The sequence below is a fragment of the Larus michahellis genome, chromosome 6 (genome assembly GCF_964199755.1).
Source record: "Larus michahellis chromosome 6, bLarMic1.1, whole genome shotgun sequence".
In the NCBI taxonomy this organism is placed as follows: Eukaryota; Metazoa; Chordata; class Aves; order Charadriiformes; family Laridae; genus Larus; species Larus michahellis.
In genome coordinates, this window is record NC_133901.1 from 15946225 (window position 1) to 15968413 (window position 22189).

At 59.7% G+C, this 22189-nt stretch overlaps 1 protein-coding gene across 18 annotated transcripts in view; it reads left to right on the forward strand.

Moving 5' to 3' along the window:
• KIF1A (kinesin family member 1A) overlaps positions 1-22189 on the forward strand; it is a 43009-nt gene that overhangs the window by 12820 nt on the left and 8000 nt on the right. The window contains exons 9-39 of one of the 18 annotated variants that reach the window (XM_074593327.1): positions 20-85; positions 361-378; positions 748-823; positions 938-1016; positions 1295-1437; positions 1867-1893; positions 3200-3408; positions 3913-3992; positions 4322-4397; positions 6636-6715; positions 6992-7098; positions 7741-7824; positions 7950-8130; positions 8213-8285; positions 8539-8632; positions 8770-8918; positions 9080-9258; positions 9348-9485; positions 10422-10682; positions 14127-14245; positions 14326-14411; positions 14717-14855; positions 15018-15186; positions 15549-15639; positions 15975-16093; positions 16278-16333; positions 17770-17878; positions 18000-18066; positions 18158-18242; positions 18615-18720; positions 20664-20690. In XM_074593327.1, coding sequence (XP_074449428.1) covers positions 20-85; positions 361-378; positions 748-823; positions 938-1016; positions 1295-1437; positions 1867-1893; positions 3200-3408; positions 3913-3992; positions 4322-4397; positions 6636-6715; positions 6992-7098; positions 7741-7824; positions 7950-8130; positions 8213-8285; positions 8539-8632; positions 8770-8918; positions 9080-9258; positions 9348-9485; positions 10422-10682; positions 14127-14245; positions 14326-14411; positions 14717-14855; positions 15018-15186; positions 15549-15639; positions 15975-16093; positions 16278-16333; positions 17770-17878; positions 18000-18066; positions 18158-18242; positions 18615-18720; positions 20664-20690 — 3293 coding nt within the window. The remainder of the gene's footprint in view (positions 1-19; positions 86-360; positions 379-747; positions 824-937; positions 1017-1294; positions 1438-1866; positions 1894-3199; positions 3409-3912; positions 3993-4321; positions 4398-6635; positions 6716-6991; positions 7099-7740; positions 7825-7949; positions 8131-8212; positions 8286-8538; positions 8633-8769; positions 8919-9079; positions 9259-9347; positions 9486-10421; positions 10683-14126; positions 14246-14325; positions 14412-14716; positions 14856-15017; positions 15187-15548; positions 15640-15974; positions 16094-16277; positions 16334-17769; positions 17879-17999; positions 18067-18157; positions 18243-18614; positions 18721-20663; positions 20691-22189) is intronic. The other 17 variants (XM_074593328.1, XM_074593331.1, XM_074593329.1 and 14 more) reach the window with 17 other exon arrangements.

Sequence of the window (22189 nt, forward strand, 5' to 3'; positions counted from 1 at the left end):
GTTTTCCTCTATCCACCAGGAAGGAGCAAACATCAACAAGTCCTTGACCACGCTGGGGAAAGTCATCTCTGCCCTAGCTGAAATGGTAGGTAGCCGGAGCACAGACAAGTGGTGGCACTGCAGGGGAATGGGCTTAGCTCAGCAGGGATGGGCTCAGATCTGAGGGATGGAGCATCCCGGCTCCAAGGGATGGGCAGGTACATCCCAAGCTGTCCCTGGGGCTGGGGTGAGCTGGACTCGTGAGGCTGCCGTCTCCCTGGGGACCTGCGCCCTCCGCACTCTGCCTGGGGGATGGGGAGCTGTGGTGGGTGCCGAGGAGGGGAGCAGCTCACTTAAACAGTCTCTTTGCTTTCTTTGCAGGATTCGGGGCCGAACAAGGTAGGTGCCCTGGCCAGGCTGGGGAAGAGGAGGTTGGTTTCTAGCACAGGTGGGCAGGAGTGGGTTGCAGGCTGGTTTTGGTGTGAGGCTCTGCCCAGACCCACACCATGCTTTTCCTGGGGGCTGTCAGAGCATCCTCATCACCCTCCTCACCCTGTCGCTCTCAGTACCCAGCATTAAACACCTGGGCCGGCTGAGGGAGGGCATTTCACAGGCAGGACCTGTAGAGCTGAGCAGAGCTGCCCAAGGTCACAGTGGGTGGGCAGAGCCGTCCTCCTCCAAGTCCCCAAGGCTCAGGAATGGCTGTCACCTTCCCTTGGAAGCAAGCGGGCAGCCTGACAGCCCTTCCCTCCACTCTCCATCCCCCAGAACAAAAAGAAGAAGAAGACAGATTTCATCCCCTACCGGGACTCGGTGCTGACCTGGCTGCTGCGGGAGAACCTGGGTGAGGACATGGGGGGGAGATACAGGCATGGCAGCGAGCGTGGCTGCCAGGCGGAGAGTGACAGCTGGTGTGGGGACCAGCATTTCCCTGATGTGGGTGTATGTCTCTGGGCAGGGGGCAACTCCAGGACAGCCATGGTCGCTGCTCTCAGTCCTGCTGACATCAACTACGATGAGACCCTCAGCACCCTCAGGTAGGAAGAAGTACCCTTGTTCCCCCACAGCGGGCAAGGGCAGGAGGGGCGTCTGAAACCCAGGCACTGCCATGTGCCCTCCTCACCTCTGCAGCATCCCTGGCTGGGGGGTTGCTTTGAAGGGACCCTGTAACCTCAGACAAAAGGCCAAAGGATTGTCCCGGCGCTGGGATCCTCCAAAGGATCGCTTGCCTGCAGGGTCTCAGTGGCACTTCTGCTTGTCCAGCAACTGGGGGTTTGCCCCCACAGCTGCTGCTCAGGGCTCTGCCCTTCCCCAGGTACGCTGACCGTGCCAAGCAGATCCGCTGCAATGCTGTCATCAATGAGGACCCCAACAACAAGCTCATCCGAGAGCTGAAGGACGAGGTGGCGCGCCTGCGTGACCTCCTCTATGCCCAGGGCCTTGGGGACATTATTGACAGTAAGTACCATCTGGTGGTCTCTGGCAGTGGCTCCAGGCAGTGGTGGGCTGGAGTCCCCCTTCTCTGTGGGGCTGGTGTCCCCGCAGCTCCCCTGCATCCTGCTCTGCCAGCTGCGCAGCAGCATCACGCTGCTGAAGCCTGGCCAGGACGCCTCCGGCGAGCCCCTGTGCACGCATTTGCAACCCCCAGCCTGCTTCCATAAGCAGGAGGAGCTGCTTTACACGCAGCAGACCTCCCCTTCTCCCCCTCCCCCTTCTGTCTTCAGCATCCTGCGCTCGCTCGGCAGAGGTGCCAGGAAGATGTTCCGGGGCCAGCACCCCCCTGTGGCCTCTCCTCAGTGTGCTGTCAGAAATCCTACTGAGATGAACCCACTCTTGTTCTGTTCTCTCTGTCTTACCCCTGCTCCCTGCCCTCTCTCTCTCTCTTAGCCCATCCTGCTGCGGGAGGATCCAAATGTGTGTATTCCCCATCACTGGTACTCTCTGTTGCTTCACGGCTTTGGGGAGGTGTAGGCTGTGCCCAGGGGCACCTGTGCAGCATGGGGAAGGGCTCCTGCAGCCGGCCCCACCTGATGGAGAGGTGCTGGCCCCTAGGCCAGGGAGCTGGCGAAGGGGAGGGGGCAGAGTGGCAGCTAGCACCCGGGCTCAGGATAGCACTTGGAGGGATCAGTGTCCTCCCCATCTGCCGTGACAGGGGTCCGAGCCCCATGGAGACCCCTTCCTCCATGCTGTCACAATGTTTCCTGCCACCGCTGCTGCTGCTTCTGCCTGTGCTGGGGCTCATCAGGACTGGAGCCCAGCACTGTGCTTGGGCGGGCTGGCACAGTGCTCTCCTGATGCAAGGGTGGGTGGGTGACGGCCAGGAGGGTTTTGCCGATGGATAAGCACTATCGCCCCATTCCTCTCTGGGCCAGGCAGGGTAGCCAGGCTGTGCCGAGCCCACTGAGGAGACGGGGACCTGGCCTGTCCCCTCTTAGCTCAGTTCCCCTGGACATGGGCTGATGGACATAAGTGATTAACACTGCACCCACTAACCTGTGCCCTGCCCGCCTCTGGCACAGTGCACCAAACCCCTGCGACTTCTTGGGGCTGGAGGAGCATCTCTGATACCTGGGTCCCTTTGCTGTGGGATCCGGTGGCAGCTGATGCTGCGAGTGCCAGCAGGCAAGCACCACTGCCTGTAACGGGCGCACTGCCACCCTGCTCTCACTGCTCCATCCCCCCAACCCTTCTGTAGGGCGGAGGGCCACTGCCTGTCCTCCCTTTCCCATCTCATTCTCTGCCCCCAGATCCAGCTAATCAGGGGCAGCTGGGCAGGGAGAACCACCTGGGCTGTGTTGGTGGAGGAGGATGGCAGGGACAGCAGCACGCTCCTGGGGAGGACAGTTGCTCCCAGACCTGATGGCTGCAGGATCTGGTGTTGCAAAAAAAGCATCCTTGGGATGCGCTCCTGCTCCTGCTCCCAGGAGCGCAGGAAGGCTCCAGGGCTGTTCAAGTGGCTGCTTCCCAAAACAGCCCTGTGCTTCTGGGGGGCTGCCCAGGCTGGGCAAGAGATGCGCGTGCCCTTGCCCTGCTGCTGCCTGCGCTGCTGTGCTGTCGCCTGTGCCTTTTCCTTGTAATTCTTGGCTTTCTTCTTGCTGCACCCTGCCACTCTTTTTTTGGTTTTCTTTTCCCAACAGCTTTTCTTGTCTCTATCTTTCTTTCTCTCTCTCTTCCTGTCCGTGTGTCTTCCCCTGTCCCATCCCTCCTTCCCCCCCCATAGATGTGCCCGACTTTGAGAACAATAATGATGCTAGAGGGGTAGAGCTGAGTCACCGTCATGACAATCTCTCCACAGTGACCAACGCCATCGCCGGGATCAGCCCTTCTTCCTCCCTGTCAGCCTTGTCCAGCCGCGCTGCCTCTGTCGCCAGCCTCCACGAGCGCATCATGTTTGCTCCAGGCAGCGAAGAAGCAATTGAAAGGCTCAAGGTAAGAGGCCAGCGCCTGGCAGGATGGAGGGCTCAGCTCAATGCTCTTGCACTGAGGTTTGCAGAGGGGGCTCGGTATTTTCTGGATACTGATTATGGGTGATGCTCATCGGAAACGATGCTTGGGCATGCTCTGGCAGAGCGGGCAGCCCCAGAGCTGCCCAGATGCTCTGGACTGCTGGATGGAAGAGGGTTTGGCGTGGTAGGGTCCACCTGGTGCTGCCATCCTCCCTGCGGGGTGACTGCTGCATTTGCTCTGTGGGACGGACACTCCCAGCTCAGGATGGCACGGGAGCAGGCTGGCAGCAAGGGCATGGAGAGGTTGATCTTTGTGTCTCGCTCTTTGAAGATGGCGATGATGGAAAGGCATGGGTGAAATGCTGCTGTGGCTCATTTAAAACAGCCTGAAACTGGGACCAGTGTCCCACTGTGGCATGGTGGGCAGAGCATGCAGGTCTGCTGCCCGTAGGATGCACTAACCCCCTGCTAACCCCATGCTTGCCAGGAAACAGAGAAGATCATCGCAGAGCTGAATGAGACATGGGAGGAGAAGCTGCGGAGGACAGAAGCAATCCGGATGGAAAGGTGGGTGGGTGGGGTTGGATGGGTGGGATGGGGTGGCGTTCTCCAGGCATCTCCCCCCCCCTCTGCACTTTGCCTGTTCAACTCCTGGGGGCAGCTGGGCAATTTGACCATCCAGCTGTACCTTGGCTGGCCCCTAGACACCTGCATGGACGTGGTCTGCTCTGAGAAACCCTTGTGAGAGATGGAAAGGAGAGCTGTAGGGAAGCAAGCCCTACAGCTGTGATCTGTGGGGCAAACCTGTGGGCTCAGGTCCCGTCCTGGGCTTGTCTAGTGCCAGCTCCAGGGGCTTGTGAGGCTTTGACAGGCTCTTCTTTGCCTTGCTCCTTCAGGGAAGCGTTGCTGGCCGAAATGGGGGTGGCCATGAGGGAGGACGGAGGCACCTTGGGTGTTTTCTCTCCTAAAAAGGTAGGATCATCTTATTCTCTTCTTCCTGTCAAATGAGGGCTGGTTTGTACCACCACAGCTCCCTGCCGACCTGCCCTGTTGCTGCTGGCCAGCCCCAAATGTTGCACTAGCCTTTTCTTGGCTATGGGTGAAACCTATGGGTGAAATCCTAGTGTTGACCCAGCTGGGTACGAACACTGGTATGAATGCATGGCTAAACGTCCAGCCCACATTGCCTGGATGCTGTCCCTATTCAGGTGGGGCTTCGCTGATGATCACTGTGTTGGGCTTCAGTGTCAGCTTATAAAAATACATACTTTGGGGTGTTTGAGATCGCTGCCCTTGAAACCGGCAAGTCCTTGATGAGAAATGTGGGTGCGGAAATGTTCCATACTCTTTATTGTTTGTAGCATCCTAGAAAGTATTTTATAAGCAAATTTATAAGCAAATACTGGCTGTGCCCCAGAGAGTTTTTGTGCCAGTGAACCCTGCCAAGCACCAGTTACAGCACATCGCTGCCCTCGCTCGTCTGTACGGTGGGAGTGACATCCAGTTCACAGCCCCAACCCCGTGAAGACCTCAGAGCAGCACAGGCTGCCGAGGTGTAGGCATGTGCCAGTAGGACCAGGGTATGCTCGCTTGGCTCTGCAACCACACCGAAGGACGGTCTGAGACCTGCCCCAGCAGCCGATGCTGGTTGGCTTGACCAAACAGTAGGTGTGTGGGGCCCCAGCGGAGGTGGTGACACTCGGTGATGAAGGCTTCAGGACCTTGCCCTTGCATGCCTTGGTGTGGCTCTTAAGACAAATTTCTACATGTTGTCTTTTTTTTCTCATTCTTGTCTCAGCTGGTGCCTGTTAGGACCCCAGACCTTTGTTTAGGAAGCGTGGGGGTTTATTCCCCAAAGCAGGTTGGTCTTGGAGGTGGGGCATGGCTGTGGTGGTCTTGGTGCCTCCTTGCTCTTCAGTTATCTGATGGGTGGAAACTCCTCTGACTTCTCCAGTGGCTGGCAGGGAAAGTTAGCATTGACAGCATGCAAAACCCTGTTTGATTAAGGGCAAAGCGGGGCAGGGCTTTGTTGTCTTGCTGTATACCATGGCTAGGGCGGTTATGTCTCCAAGGAGCTCAGTGGAATTGTAGAGCATCTGCCTTCTACTAGTCAGCCTTGCAAATTTGGAGGAAAACTACAAGCTGAAGGAGCCTCAGACCCCAGGGCTACTTGTCTGCCTAGAGGGGCCTGAGGTTAAATGTTTCAGCCGACTTATTCCTGCCAGCCCCCATGGAGAAGAGCCTGTGTTTCCCTTGACCTCCAGCTCTCCTGAACTATTTGGAGTTAGTCTCTCCTATCCGCCAGGGCTTGTAGCGCTGTTGTGATGGGGAACCCTCTGCAAGCCAAGTGTCAGTGGGCTGATAAGACATTTCTTACAGTCTCTATTCTTATTTCTGGGAAACTCAGAACTTCTGAGAAACTCCTGGGACGTTGCCTGTTGCCTCAAGGTGCAATCACAGCAGCTTGCAAAGGGGTGAGTTAAGCTAGCTGCAGCCAGACAGATCTGTGCCAGAGGGAGAAAGTTCCCTCTCATCGAGAACAAAGTGGTTTGTGACCCAGGGGAAAAAAGTGGTAGGAGGGAACTGTTAGGAAGGAGACCAGAGAGTGAAATTCAGCCTGGAGATACAGCTTCAGGTCTCCACTACTTTTTGTTGAACCTCTAGTTTGGGACCTGCTCTTTTAGGTCCTTCATCTGTCCTTGTACCATCAGTGGAGGAAAACATGCGCTTTTAGTTCCTCTTATCCTAAATCAGATGCTGCATGGGATGTGTCTCTGCCTCAGCTACACTGTCCGCAGCGGAGCTGGGGGCTATGGTGAGGCAAGGGCCAATGGATGCACCACGCAGGTGAGCAGGGTCCCACCCCAGGAGACACTAAGCTGTATCAGGGTCTCCCCATGGGCAGTGTTGGGCCTGTTTGGCACACAAGTTTTCAAAGGCAGACAAGGGAATGCTGCCCAGGGCTCAGCTCTTTGAGGAGGAAAGCAAGGAGGCATGTGGAGGCAGGTCATCCTCATCCCCGCTGCTCAGTTCTCTGCAGTCCCCTTGAAAAGTACCTGGCTAGGCACATTGTCTGGGAGCTCCGGAGGGCAGGAGAGCCCATCCACGTGCAGGTGACAGCCTGAGGTGTTGCTGAGTTCCCAGCTCCTTCAGGAACATCCCTCAGTGCCGAGGGGTGCACCAGGGTGACTCCTGGTTCATCTCTCCCAGACACCCCACTTGGTCAACCTGAATGAGGACCCGCTCATGTCTGAGTGTCTTCTCTACTACATCAAGGACGGGATAACAAGGTGAGGGCCAGGGCCTGTGGAGCAGTGGGAGCCTCGCTGGTACCTCAGTGCCTGACTTGCCTGGGTGGGCAGTGGGGTGACAGCTGTCTCCAGGCTGGGGGCTGTTCCCAGGGCATCCCCAAAGTGCCATGGCCGCATGGGAATTTGCCTGGGAATCTCACTAGGAATGTTGGTCTAGCACCAAGGGCTGCTCCTGTCAGCCTCAAGGATGGTTTTGGGGGGGGGCCCAGGGAGGGGCTGCTTTGAGGAAGGATCAAGCTGGGTTTCCCCTGGCAGGGTTGGCCGGGAAGATGCAGAGAAGAGGCAAGACATCGTTCTCAGCGGGCACTTCATTAAGGAAGAGCACTGCCTTTTCCGCAGCGACACCAAAACCGGTGGCGAAGGTATTCCTTGTCTGGAGGGGCTCCATCTCCCCGGAGACCCAGTCCCTCTGCATGTCCCCAGCGCCTGCCCCCAGCCAGTGTCCTGCCCTCCTCAGACTAGTGGGGCTTTCTCACATGGATGTGTCCTCTCCGTGCTTCCAGAGCGAGCTATGGCCCTTACCTAGCTGGGAGGGAAGCTTGTGCAAGACCCATGGAAGCTGCCGCAGTGAGGCAGGCCAGGGAGATCAGGTGGGAGGGAAAAGCAGACCATGTTCCCATCCAAGATGTGGAGCAGAGCCCACCCTGCAAACCAGCAGGAACCTTGGGGTGAAAGGGCTTTGGGAGACGAGCCTGGAGATGCATGCTGGAGGCTCTGATCTCCTCTCATGTCCAGTCTCCAGCTACTTTTAGTCTTTGGGACTGCTCCGATTAACATGAGGTTGGCCAAGCCTCGTTGGTTGCCCGGGGTGTGGGTGCTGCTAGCGGATACCCCGGTGTCCCCTATTCTGCGCCTGGAGTGCCAGCTGGGGCAGGCGCTCCAGAAGTGCCAGAAAGCTGCCCTTTCTGACGCTGCAGGAGCAGCAGAGCAGGAAATACAGGATTTATCCCATTGCTTCCACCTTAACCTTCGTTCCCTCTCTCCCCTTTCCACTGTCCCTGCAGTAATAGTGACCCTGGAGCCCTGCGAAGGTGCCGACACCTATGTGAATGGCAAAAAGGTGACGGAGCCCAGCATCCTGCGCTCAGGTGAGTCCCTGGAGCCAGCACGCCAGCACTGCTCTGACCCACCTCCTTCCATCCCACAGGGACGCTGCAGGTTGTCCCACATTAAACCCACACCCTTTCCCCCTGCCCTGTGTGCATCCTTGTAGGAAATCGCATCATCATGGGGAAGAGCCACGTCTTCCGCTTTAACCACCCCGAGCAGGCTCGGCAGGAGCGGGAGCGGACCCCGTGTGCTGAGACCCCCGCTGAGCCTGTGGACTGGGCTTTTGCCCAAAGAGAGCTGCTGGAGAAGCAGGGCATTGACATGAAGCAGGAGATGGAGCAGCGGTGAGGGCACGGGGGCTGGGGTGATGGGGAGTTGGGTAGCCACCTGCAGGTTGGTCATCCTCTTCTTCCCTGTTCCTCCCAGGCTCCAGGAACTGGAGGACCAGTACCGGAGGGAGCGGGAGGAGGCGAATTACCTTCTCGAGCAGCAGAGGCTGGTAGGTGGCCAGGACCTGGCTTCTTCTCAGGCTGCCCCGGCATGACTGAGTCCTGATGAATGTTTGCATGGGGTGGCTCTGTGTGTCCTAAAAACAAGGGCAAACCTGTTGTTCTGGGGGTTGTCCCCATAAACACGGATCCAGAGGAGGGAGGAGGCTGGGTTCCTGCAGGAGGGTGGAGAAGCGCTGCATGGCAGCATGAAGGAAGGTCACACCTTGTGAGTTGCATCACCCCTCTCCCTGCTTCCCCCAGGACTATGAGAGCAAATTGGAGGCTTTGCAGAAGCAGATGGACTCTAGGTATTACCCTGAGGCAAACGAGGAAGAGGAGGAACCTGAGGATGAAGGTGAGGGCTAGGTGCCACCACAAGGTTTTGATGCTCTCTGTGGAAGCAAGAAGACTGGACTGCATCTCCCCTGGGCACCTCTATGCCAATGTCCTCCCTCCCAGCAGTGGGGTGATTGTCCCTCCATGTCCCCACAGTTCAGTGGACGGAGCGGGAGTTCGAGCTGGCCCTCTGGGCCTTTAGGAAGTGGAAGTGGTATCAGTTCACTTCCCTCCGCGACCTGCTCTGGGGCAATGCCATCTTCCTCAAGGAAGCCAACGCCATCAGCGTGGAGCTGAAGAAGAAGGTGGGTGGCCAGGGCTCCTCTCTGGCTTGCTGTGGCACCCACAGCAGAGGCCACAAGTGTGGGCAGCCAGGGAAGTGCTAAGAAGGGGGTCACCGAAGGCACCACATGGAGCCTGCTGTTCCTCCCAGGCAGCTCACCACCACCCCTCTGCCCCTCTCCAGGTCCAGTTCCAGTTTGTGCTCCTCACTGACACGCTGTACTCGCCTCTACCTCCCGACCTGCTGCCTCCCGATGCCGCCAAGGACCGGGAGAAGCGGCCGTTCCCCCGGACCATTGTGGCCGTAGAGGTGCAGGACCAGAAGAATGGGGCGACACATTACTGGACCCTGGAAAAGCTGAGGTGGGTAAATGAGGGCCATGCTGGGGGGGGCTTGGCCGGCCTCAGCCCGGTTTCTCACCGCTGCCTACTGTGGTCCCCTCTGCCTGCAGGCAACGCCTGGACCTGATGCGTGAAATGTATGACCGTGCAGCAGAAGTGCCTTCCAGCGTCATTGAGGACTGCGACAACGTGGTGACCGGTGGAGATCCTTTCTATGACCGCTTCCCCTGGTTCAGGCTGGTCGGCAGGTGAGCGCTTTGGCTCCTTCTAAGCACTGCTGGGACCTGCAGGCAGCCCTGCGGGAGGAAGCGCTGCCGGCTCTGCCTTCTCCCCGGGAACGTGCCACGGGAGATACGTTGTTCCCCCGATGCTGGTCAGGGCCCATCTTGCCTGTGATGGCTGTCCTTGGCATTGGCTGCCGGGACCCTGAGGGACCTGCGAGCCGCTGGCAACGCTCCCACTGCCTGCTGTAACACGGTGCTGTGAGGCATGGGCTCTTGGCTTGCCACTGGTGGGAGGCAGGGTGCTGTGGCTCTCCAGCAGGCTGAGAGCCCGTGCCATCACGACCTCTGCCCTGGCGGGCACACGTCCATGTGCACACATTGGTGTCCGAGCATCCGTCTGTATGGTATGTGCCGCGTGTCTCCATGCTCTTCCCACATGCCGGCTGGAAAGGTGCAGTGCCAACGATGAGGACAGGCCACCCCGGAGAAGGGGTCTGCCCCGGTGGGCAGCGGGAGCAGGGGACTGAGCCGCATGGCCTGACCAACCGCACCTGCTGTGGAGGCGTCCCCCCGTGCCACGGCATGTGGAGAGATTCCCTTCGGTGGTGGGGCTGGGGACAAGCCTCGTGCTACCCGCTCTGTCCCCGCGTTGCCCACAAAGCCAGCGAGGGGAATCCCCACTGTTTGCACCGGTTCCTTGGGTCGCTCTTTTCTCTGCCCTTTATAGCCGACAGCTGTTGGTGGCTTCCTTTAGAGATGCACCGGACAGGCAGGTCTTTATTTCCCGACGTCCCTTGGTTTAAGCAGAAAAAAAACCCCACCCCAAAATCCAACCAAGAGAAAAAAAAAAAAAACAAAACCAAAAACCAACCCGAAAAAAGCACAAAATTCCTATTCTTGCTCTCTCTGTTTGGAACAGCTGGTGTTAACCTGTGTTCTATCTTGTTGTACTAACCTTAGTTCAGATATCTCTGGCTGCAACAGCTCTCCTCTTTTCAACACATGCATGAGCGAGCGCATGGCTGATCTCACCCCCTCCCCTACCTTCTCGAACCCCGACTCCGACATCACCGAGCCTGCTGACGAGCAGCACCAGGGGCAGGAGGAGGAGGAGGAGGAGGAGGCGGAGGACCTGGAGGAAGACATCTTTCCGGAGTGCCCGCTGTGTGATGGCCGGGATCCATTTTACGACCGCTCCCCCCTGTTCAGTTTAGTAGGAAGGTTGGTGAGGTTTTAGGAGAGCATGCCGGGAAGGAACTAGCTCTTTCACATGAGGGAACTGCTTTCGGACATGACTCCCACCTCCGGGCCATCCTGGAGGCGCAGGGGGTGGACAGTCGGCTGGAATTGCCACCAAGCCCGGGGCCCGCGGTGGGGTGGCAAGGCGCCCACTGAGGTAGGGCTGTGACAAGCACAGTGGTGGTAGGGGATAGTGGGGGAAGGCGGATGGCGCCAGCTCTGCTGGAGACCCTTTAGGTAGGTCCTCTTTGGGGCAGCCCCCAAAAAGGGGAGCTCTGCCGCATCTCCGGCACCAAAGGAGCTGGGGGAGCTGCATGGGGGTCTTGGTCCTGGGCATTTATGTCCCAGGGAAGGCCACTTCCCACCCGACTCGGGGTGTCCCCACGGCACCGCTGTCTGGGGACATGCAGGCAGTTTGAAGCCACGTGTGCCTCTGGCACTGGCTTGGCCCTCCCAGCTGCATCAGTCAGTGTGAGCCCCCCTGGACTCAGAGGCTTGGATGTCCCCAGGTGGTCGGGGGACAAATCCGAGAGGAGCAAGCCAGGTGCAGGAGGAAGAGGAAGGTTCTGCAAAAAGCAGCATTTTCTCTTGCCGCCCGTGCCAGGCGCCGGGCTTGGGGCCATCCCTGCCAGCTTGGCACAGGAGATTTTCAGGGGGGTCTCAGGGTTCTGGCCAAGGACAAGAGCTTTGATTTCTCATACCTGTTGGCCAGGAGACCACACCCCCCGGGCTCCATCAGTCTTGGCCTGGAGAAACCCACCAGCCACTGCAAAACTGTCTGTGCCGCCAAATCTGGTCACAATCTGCCCATCCCCAAAATGGGATGCAGTGCTGCCAGCTCCAGGGTTTTCCCAAGGGAATGTGTGACCAGAGCTGGTCCCAGAGCCTTTGCCCCAGGCAGGAGCCGGAGAGGTTCATGATAGTGAACCTCTCCCCACTGGGGCTGCCCCGACGGTTGGAGCTGGAGCTCCTCTTCCTCAGTGTGCTAAAGCCAGGCGTATCCCTGCCAGTCAAGGTGCAGGCAGTGAAGTGGGTAGGAGGGGGACCAGCACAGGCAGAGAGGGTGGAGGTGGGATAAGAGTCCTGCAGCCTCAGACCGAAAGAGCTGGGTTCTTCCCCCCCTTTTTTTTTTTCTTTTTTCCTTTTTTCTTTATTAAAAAAAAACAAACAAACAACAAAAACCAAAACATTAAAAAACCCCAAAACTCTCGGGAGCACCTCAAAAAAACAAACAAGGCCCTGTGGCAGCGGTCCCGCTCCGTGCCAGGGGCACATTCCCCAGAGCTCAGCACCTTCCGACTTCTTTTGAGTCTGCCCTGGGTTTGGCTCCCCGCACAGCAGCTCTGCTGGCCACATTTCTTGTGAAGTGTGCTTGGATTGGTTTATGATTGGATCCTTGTCTTTGATTTTTTTTTCCTTGCTTTCTTTTTTTTTTCATTTAGGTTTTCTTTTTCTTTTTTCTTTTTTTTTTTTTTTTTAGTTTTTTGGGTTTTTCTTTTTTTAGCTGCTGGCTCTATCTCTCCAAAGCTTTAGCGAAAATTGGGGTTCTTTCACTTTCATCTTCCTTTGGAAAGGCTTTTCTTTGGTCTGAGCATGCCATCTTTGCACCTCACCAATCTTGTGGTTAGTATCCCTGCCCTCCTTCCTCTAGTGACACACTTGTCCCCCTCCTCCCTGCCCACCCCCCCCACCCTCCCCCTCTTTCCTCCCCTCTCCACCCCCACGGCTTCAACACCAGCTGCCCTGTGATTTTGAGCAGTCGGGTGCACCCAGATCCCTGCACTTTCGAGACCTCCCTGTGGTCACAGGGCTCTGCCGCGGGCACGCGGTCCTGCCGGGAAGCCCTGGCATGGTCCAGCAACTTGTCCCTGGTGATGTCTGAGAAGAGATTGGGTGACACAGGCCCAGCAGGAGGTGGTGACGGGGCATCACGTTTGCTTCCACAACTTGGGTCCTTGGAGATGCTTTGGGTGGAAAAAGCCTCAAGGAACGGTTGGAGGTCAACGGGGGTCACCAGCGCAGGGGGAACCTCTGGACTTTGAGGCTCAGGCTGCAAGCGCGGGGCTGGGTCCTCCTGCAAGATCCCTCTGGCCACTTGCGGGTGCCGTTGGATGTCTGCAAAGATGCCTGCAAGGTTGGGACGTCGTGAGCAGCACTGCCAGCTGCCTGGAGTTGCAACTCTCATGGGAGCTTCCCAAAGCAGAAGTGTCTTGGCCAGCCCCAGCACCATCCCGCCCCACAACACCCGAAGATGCTGTATCAAGATGCCAGTGGGCGCCCCAGGGAGGGGTGCTGGGCACCTTGCACCCCCTCTTGCTGGGAGCGGTGCCGCCCTGCGGGCAAAGGCAGTTCGCACCGCTTGGTAGGGAGCTCGGCGCCAAAGGCTGTGGAGGTGACTTGTCACTGCGGAGGGCACGGCGTGCCACCATTGCCAGAGTGCCGGGAGGACCAACGAACAGCGACCTGGCTGGGGGCGAGGTTGAGGAAGGCGGCAAGAGGAGGCAAAGCAACTTGAGAAAACGGAGCTGTGGTCTGGCAGGAGGTGCCAGTAGAGACGTGGTGCAGCCATCACATTGAACCGTGGTGCGGCTGTGGTAGCATTGGCTGCCTGGATGCCACTGAGGACGGCGGGGAGGCTCACACCTGCCATACAGGGAGCGGGCGGCTCCTTCCTCACCCACAGGGAGAAGCCACCCATGCCATCCCTGTGATATGCTGGTAGGTGGCCTGGGACCCCAAAGCCACATATGCGAAGGGATGTGGCAGGGGGACACACGCTGCCGATGCCGCCAGCCACGCCGTGCAGCCTCCCTCCCAGCTGGGCAAAGGCCGTCTGCAGCCACCGGTGGTCCTGCTACACCGCGGGACAAGCCAGGGCCGTGACCCCCGGCAGGTTCAGCTCTGGAGGCTTCTGGCCTTTGGCCAGGACCTCCACCTCTCCCCTCCTTCGCTCCCGACGGCCTCTACCTCCCTCGTCACCCTCCTTTCCCCCCTGCCTTGCCCCTGTACCCCCCCACGGTGACTCTGCAGCCACCCCCGAGTCGTGTTGCAGCACCTCCTGCCCTAATCCTCCAACTCTCCACCACAGAGAAGGTCCTCTTCCCTCCCAGCTTCATGGTGGCACCAACGCAGCCCCCTCCCCTCCCCACCTGCCACAGAGGTGACAGCCGGAGAGGTACGCGAGCCCCGTCTGCTTCATGGTGCTGCCCGTGGCACGCTGCCCGCCCGCTGCCCGCTCCCTGCCCCTCTCGGCTGGCCCTGGCTGCCTTCTCTTTAGTTTTGCTTTGCAGTGCCATGGTCGCGCCGTAAGCGGTGACCTGGGATCCCGGCCGCCGCCGGCCGCGCCACCCGCGCCGGGGACCCGCGGGTGGGAGCAGTGACCGCTCCCCCCCTGTTTTGTGTGTGTGTCCCCCCCCTCTCCGGCAGGGCCTTCGTCTACCTGAGCAACCTCCTCTACCCCGTGCCCCTGGTCCACCGCGTGGCCATCGTCAGCGAGAAGGGCGAAGTGAAGGGCTTCCTGCGTGTGGCCGTGCAGGCCATCTCAGGTAGGGGGGGGACCTCCCCCAAATGTGCCCCTTGCATCCCCCACGTCCCCCACCCCGGCTCACCCCTATCCTTCCTCCAGCGGATGAGGAAGCCCCCGACTACGGCTCTGGCGTGCGGCAGTCGGGGACGGCCAAGATATCCTTTGATGACCAGCACTTTGAGAAGGTACGGTGGCAGCCAGCTCTTGGAGGGTGCCTGGGGACCACAAATCCCTGCCTGCCATGGCGATGCTCCCCCATGGGGACCACCAGGCTCCCAGAGGTGCGGGCATTATGCTCCCAGTCCACCTGGCAGCCCCCCACCCTCTGGCAGCCACCAGTGCACCCTGCTCTTGCCCATGTTCCAGGAGGGGCTATGGTGGGATGGGGAGGGGAGAGCTGGAGGTATCCCAGTGCTTGGGGTAGTGGTGGCGGTTCAAGCGGGACCACCTCGGGGATCACCAGCATCCCTGAGCCCCACTCCTGGTACAGTTCCAGTCAGAGTCATGCCCGGCCGTGGGGATGTCTCGCTCGGGGACCTCCCAGGAGGAGCTGCGCATTGTCGAAGGCCAGGGGCAGGTCAGTGACATGGGGCCCTCCGCCGATGAAGTCAACAACAACACCTGTGCAGGTGAGGGGCTGCTGACAAGCAGCTGGGGAGCAGCCCCCTGCCCCAGCACCCAGCCTGCTCCCGCTCAAGTGTCAAAAGCCCGCTGCCCTGGTGTGGGCTTGCTGGCAGGCACTGAGAGAGGTGACCCCTCCGACCTTGCTGAAGACCCTCCCCTCCCTGCAGTGACCCCAGAGGACCTTCTTCTGGACAGCCCAGAAAAGCCTACATCAGATGGGCCACTGGAGACAGCTCTGGACCACCTGAAGCTGGGCAGCATCTTCACTTTTCGTGTGACGGTCCTGCAAGCTTCCAGCATCTCCGCGGAATATGCAGACATCTTCTGCCAGTTCAAGTGAGGCCCCGGTGTCCCCTAGCCCTGTGTCTCCCACCGTGCTCTGGCCATCCATTGCCTTGGGGCTGGCAATGGACATTGGGGAGCTCCAGCCCCCACACCTCTGAGCCCTTTGTGGATGGGGATGCAAAACAAAGGGCTGTGGGATGAGGCCATGCACTTGTCTGGGACCTCGTTCGATCACTGGCAAAAGGCAGGGAGAGGCTCCAATCAGCTTAGGGCGGGGGCGCTGTGCCAGCCCAGGGTGTTGGCAGCAGCCCCAGGGAGAGCAGGCTCTTGTCCTGGTCCCTGCCCTCTCTCCCCTCCCTGCTTTGGCACATCCCTGTCCCAGAGTCCCTGAGCCACTTTCCCTCCCTCTGCAGCTTCATCCATCGCCACGACGAGGCCTTTTCAACAGAGCCCTTGAAGAACACAGGACGGGGGCCACCGCTGGGCTTCTATCACGTCCAAAATGTGCGTACCCCTCCCCTGCCCACACCTTCTCACCCCTGCAGCTGTGTGGGTCTCCACAGGGGAGCACCTTCCTCCTGGCTTTCCTAGTCACCCAGCTAAGCCAACCTTAGACAAGGTGGATGGGTGGGGGAAAGACCAAAAGCCACTGCCCTCCACCTGAAAAGGCTGGGATTTCATGGCAGCAGTCTTGGTGGGGACAGCATCCCTGGGCCATGGGGAAGGGGATGGGTGAGGGATGCAGAGGGCCGGACAGGCTTGCACCCTCCCTGATGCTGTTGCCGGCTGCATTCCCTTTCCCAGTTAAACTGCGCCATCAATGGCTCTTTCTCTTCTAGATTGCCGTGGAGGTGACCAAGTCCTTCATTGAATACATCAAGAGCCAGCCGATTGTATTTGAAGTCTTCGGGCACTACCAGCAGCACCCCTTCCCACCCCTCTGCAAGGACGTCCTGAGGTGGGCACACTTTGGGCCACCCACAGCCCCTGGGTGCCATGGGGACACCCAGTGCAGCCGGCTTCCTGGGGACCCAGAGAAAGGCGGAGCAGGTGGTGGGAGGGGTTGGCCCCAGGGTGTAGGTGGGATTGCCTGGATTCAGAGGTCCCTGTTGATGCTTTAACTGAGCCGGTTCTTTCTGCAGCCCGCTGAGGCCGTCCCGGCGCCATTTTCCCCGTGTGATGCCACTCTCCAAACCAGGTAGGGAATGTGGCCTCCTGCTTCTCTGCCCGCCCATGGTCCCTGTGCTGGGTGCAGGGTCCCCTTCCCCAGGGGGACCAGTTAGGACCCCGGGGGCACCACAAAATGTACTGTGGGCCAGAGCACCTGGGAGCCTTTAGCACCCATTCCTGCAGTGCTTGGCTGATGCATAGCCCCCTTCTTTCTTCCTGCGGAGCGGTGGGGAGGAGGCTGCCTGCCCTGGATGGCTCAGATGGCCACCCAGCCCCACCATCCCGCGAGGGCTGCAGGATAACCCTGTGCTCTGGCTGCTGAGATCCAAGTTGTTGGGGTTTGGCTGAGCGCCACGGTTTACTGCGCAGTCCCTGTGGCAGCACCTGGAGAGCCTCCCTCCAGCTGTCCCCAAGCAGCTGTCCATGAGTGGCTGTCCCCGAGTGCTCCCTGGCACAGCGCTGCATGGTTTGGGATGTGTGCGCGGGGCTGTGGGCTCAGGGCGTGCATCTCTGAGATCATCTGCTGAGAAGGACTTGGGGGTACCAGCGGATGAAAAGCTGGACATGAGCCGGCAATGTGCACCCAACAGCCCAAAAAGCCACCTGCATCCTGGGCTGCATCCCCAGCAGCGTGGCCAAAAGGCGGAGGGAGGGGATTCTGCCTCTCTACTCCATTCTGGTGAGACGCCCCCCCCCTGCAGTGCTGCGTCCAGCTCTGGGGCCCCCAGCAAGAAGAAGGACATGGACCTGTTGGAGAGGGTCCAGAGGAGGCCATGAAGATGCTCAGAGGGCTGGAGCCCCTCTGCTGTGAGGACAGGCTGAGAGAGTTGGGGTTGTTCAGCCTGGAGAAGAGAGGGCTCCAGGGACACATTATTGTGGCCTTTCAGTACTTAAAGGGGGCCTACAGAAAAGGTGGGGACAAACTTTTTAGCAGGGCCTGTTGCGATAGGACAAGAGGTTTACACTAAAAGAAGGTAGATTTAGACTAGATATAAGGAAGAAATATTTTATGCTGAGGGTGGTGAGACACTGGCACAGGTTGCCCAGAGATGTGGTGGATGCCCCATCCCTGGAAACATTCCAGGCCAAGTTGAACGGGGTTCTGAGCAACCTGATGTAGTTGAAGATGTCCCTGCTCACAGCAGGGGGCTTGGACTAGGTGATCTTTAAAGGTCCCTTCCAACACAAACTATTCTACGATTCTATGATTCTGTGATCTCGGGGATGGGTGAGGCTGGCCACATCCTGACACACTCCACATTCGGTATGGGAGAAGGCACGCTGGTGGTCAGCGAGGTCTCTGGGATGGGGCTGTCCCCCTCTGTGCACTCCCTCCTGCCTTTCTGCTGCCTTGGTGTGTCTCCCTGTGGTCCCTGCCTCCTCTGCCCTTACCCTGCTTGCCATCCTCACTCCAAACATCAGCGGCAACCTCACCCTTTAAGCTGTCTTTCCCACCTGCTGCAGTGCCTGCCACGAAGCTGAGCACCATGACTCGGCCCAGCCCTGGCCCGTGCCAGTGCAAGTATGACCTGATGGTCTTCTTCGAGATCTGTGAGCTGGAGGCCAATGGCGAGTAAGTCCTGCCAGAAAGGGAAGCGGGAAGGAGAGGGAAGCAGCGTGGTGATTTGCCCAGTGCTTGGCACCTCTGGGCAGGCTGACGGGGCTCTGTGTCACACCATGGTCCTTTCTTCCAGCTACATCCCTGCTGTTGTGGACCACCGCGGAGGTATGCCATGCCACGGGACCTTCCTCCTCCACCAGGTACTCCCTCCCCAAGATGCCGTCCTGGCTCTGGCTCCTGATGGGAGCTGTGTTAACCACTGCCCCTTCTCTCTGCCCTTGTGGGTCTCAGGGCATTCAGAGGAGAATCACTGTCACCCTGGTGCACGAGACGGGCAGCCTCATCCGCTGGAAGGAAGTGCGGGAGCTGGTTGTGGGTAAGCCGAGCCAGGTTGGGTGGGCTGTGAGCAACCCCCAGCCTGACAAGCTCCCGAGCATCCTCTCGGGCTGTTTCTCGCCCACGTTCCCACGTGGGGCTTTATGCCTCATATCGACTCCCACCCTGCCATAGCAAAGCAGCGGCTGCCTGGTAGGTGACACTGGGACACCACATGGGCAGGACACCTCAGTCCTGGCCACTGGGTCCAGGAGCTGGACCAGGACTTCTGGCACTGAGCGCCGGGCAGCTGCTGCCTGTCATGAGGTGGCTGCTGGGGGATGCAGACAGGCGGGCTGCCCCTGCCCCTTGCAGGGACCCTCACAGGGCCACCACCTGTCACCTGAGAGGTGTCCCCATGCTGTGCTTGCAGGTCGGATCCGGAACACCCCAGAAGCAGACGAGTCTCTCATTGACCCCAACATCCTGTCCCTGAACATCCTCTCCTCTGGGTACATCCACCCCTCCCAGGACGACCGGTGCGTGCTGCTGCTTCTTTTCCTCTTTCCCCACTGTGGTGAGGTCTGGGGGGGGACACATGGGGAGCCTCTCTCTCCCCTGGCGGGGCTCTTGGCCCCTCTTCAGGGTCCTGACCCGTTGCTGCCTCAGGAGGGGCACTTTTCTGGAGCTGCAGAGGGTCTCGAGGTGCAGGGCCGCCAGCCCCCTTCCTCCTCCTTCCTGAGGCCTCTCCACGCTGGGCTTTGGCACTACAGGGAATCTGGGTGGGGGTCCTGCTCTCCGATGGTGGCTGTGACCTCCTGGTGCAGAAAGCTGATCGGTGACAGTTCCCGGAGGATGTAGCGACCCCGTGGCTGGAGGGGACCTATCACGAAGGACTATTTGTCCCATGTCCCAGCAAACTCACTGGAAAGGCCACTTGGTGCCCACGTCTGGTCCCTGTCTGTGCCAGGGTGGTTCAGGAAAGCCATACCCCATCGCTGCCAGGTGACTGTGGGGATGCCTGCCCCTTCGTGCCTGTCCCAGGGGTCTGTGTTCCCCGCTCTGTGGGTTTGTCAGCAATATGGGAGCAGCAGGGCTGAAGGTTTTTTATCTTTGAGATCTCCCTGGCTGGATCCTGCAGTGTCAAGGCGGGGAGCAGTGGGTGCAGAGGGCAGAGCTCTCCTCTGCACCAGGGCTGCTGGTGAAACTTGGAGGGCTGGTGGAGGGTCTCTGGCCAGAATGTGTGCGTGCGGGCAGCTGTGACAAGATGAGGATGGTCGTTGGCAGCAGCGGGAGCAGCGGGACCAGTCCTGGGCAGTGTGCCTGGTGGTTGCCGGTGTAGGAGTATCCCAATGGGGACCACTTTTCCCCTCATTTTCTTCAGGGTCACCGCTGCCCCAAGGCGGCCTGTCCCACGGCAGGGTGTTTTTGGGAGGGATGATGGGGGTCTGGACAGGAGGTGCCACTGTGCAGTGCTCCCCGGGCAGCTCTTGGGCACAGCGGAGCAACAGGCACGCAGTACCCAGGCAGCAGAGCTGAACCACGAGGTCGGGTATGTGTGTGAGTGTCAGACCAGGAGACTTTGGGGATAACAGAGCAAGGCCAGGAGGGGACAGCTGCGCAAGGAAGGCTTGTCCCAGCAAAGCTGCGGTGGTTTCTGCTGGGCTGGTGAGAGCTGGGTGGCTGTGGCACCCACGGGCTCCTGGGGCTGCATAGTTTTATGTCAGCTCCTGATCTGGCCAGTTGGTCCCAGGTGCAGCCAGGTCAGATCTTCAGCATCTCTAGTGTAGTCTGGCAGGGGAGATGTGCCTCTTGCTCCTGCCTTGCCCCCGGCAGGTCCTGCAGGGCAAGGGGACACAGCTTGGGCTGGGGGGATGCTCAGGGCATGGAGAGAAGTGGGGAGATGGGGGCTCGGGTTTTCCAAGAGCCCACCTCACCCGTGTGCTCTGAGGGGCTGCACCTCAGGGCCAGCCCCGAATCAGGGCCGCAGGCATGGCGTATCCATCCCGTATCCATCCTATCTAGCCTGCCCAGGGCCAGGCAGGGGGAGGAGAGGGCGGCCAGCTCCCCGCGGGATGCCAAGGTGCGCTCGCTGCAGACCCCCGCCCCGCTTCCATCCCGCATGCAGGCGCGCATGCTTCGTCCCCAGCAGCCTGCGAGGACGGGCAGAGGGAGGCCAGCGGGCAGAGCCAGGGCCGCTTCATCCTCCTCCCCAGCTGCTTGCGCTCCCTGCTTCGCTGCCTTACGCCACGCAGCCTCCATCGCCCAGAGCAGCCCTGGCTCTCCTCCCCAGCCTCCCCAGTTCCCCGGAGCTGCTCAGGAGGAGACCAGGGGAGCGGTACGGCTCCCTCCCCAGCACCCTTCCATTCCTGCCCAGGGAGGAGGTGCCAGGGGCAGCGCCCAGGGTCCCCCCTTGCTTCTCTCCACTGCTGCCGCCCATCCAAGCCCACACTAACCATGTGATTGTTTTGTGTTTTCGCAGGCAGTTTCTTGATTCGGATATGCCTAGGTATTATTTGTTTCCATTGGTTTTTTTTCCACCCCCCTTTCCTCTCTTCCTTCTTTCTTTCTCCCCCATCGCCTCGATGCGCTCACTCCCGCCAGAGGCAGCACTTGGACATCCAGCCCCCCATCCCTCCACAGGCCCCATCCCTCCTTCCTCCCGCCCTGGCACCTCTCGCTCACTCGGTCTCTTTTGCTGTTTGTTTGGGCCGCGCTCTCGCTGGCTGCTGCTCCCCCTCGCACGCCTGCGTCCCCATCGCCTTATCTGGGTTTTCTTCTTGCTTTTGGACTTCACCGCTCTCCCATCTCTCTGGCACCGGGTGCTGAGCGTGCCGCCCCTCCCCACCACCTCCCACCCCAGCTCCAGCTTGGCCCTGTCGCCGCTTGGAGTAGCCGCAGGGCTAGTGTGGATCACGGCGGGGGCTTCAGGGCTCTTCCAGGCCTCGCCTGGTGATGATGGCAACACTGCCGGGTGGTGCGGTGGCACATGCAGCAGCTGCCCACCTCATGCACTGTAGTCCAGCGGGCGTAGGTGCAGCGTATGGGCAGTGTGTGTCAGTACACGGGCGCGACGGTGGGTGCATACACCCATACGTGGCACTGACGTTTATACCCCTGTGTAACGGGGGGAGCGGCTGTTTGGGGACCGGGCAGTTTCAGCTGGGACTGCAGGATGAGCCTGGCATGCTGTGCATAGGCAAGAGCTGCCAGACCTGTATGTTGCCTCCAGCCTCTGGACGGGAGCGTCGCTGAGGCCCCAGAGGAGGGGGCGTCCTGCTACCGTGCCCCACAGCAAAAGAAGAGGAGGATGTGTCTGAGAGACACAGGGTGGGATCTCCTGAGTCCTGGTGGGCTCTGTAGCTTTGTGCCTGGGAGGTCATCCTCCCTACAGTGGCTAGAAGCTGATCCTGCTCAGAGATGCCCAAGGGGCAGAGTTGTCCCTCCAGCGGCACCCTGTCCCTCCCCGGTGTGCAGTGGGACAGATCCAGCATGGATCCAGCCTCCTGCTGCAGGAGACATGGGCTCACGCTGGCATTGCCCGTGAGCTCTCAGCACAGTGATGGTCTCCCTGTGGACTGGGGACAGGCTGAGAAATCATCTCCTGCTGGCACTGGGACGGCTATTCCTGCCCCCGACAGCCACCTTCCTGGGCGCCTGCGCTGAGCAGGAGCTCCTTGTCCTGGGATGGCAGCGAGGGCAGAGTTAAGGGAATGGGGAACATGCGTGTGCTCACTTCCCAGCTGCTGGACCACAAGGAAGGTGGGAGGCAGAGGGTTTTCACCCAAGCAGGTAAACCTCTCTCTGCCCTCGCCAAGCTCCTTCTGGGCTCTTATTCGGGGTCCAGGTAGGCAAAAGCTCCTTTGGCCAGTGGTGCTGATATGGGGTGAGTCCCCTCAAGAGGGGGGACTCCCCCTTCCTCATGGCCCTGCTCCCGTGCCAGCCCCGTACAGACAATGCTTTCTGACCTTTCGTTTTTCTGTGTGTGTACGTGTGTGTGTTTGTCCT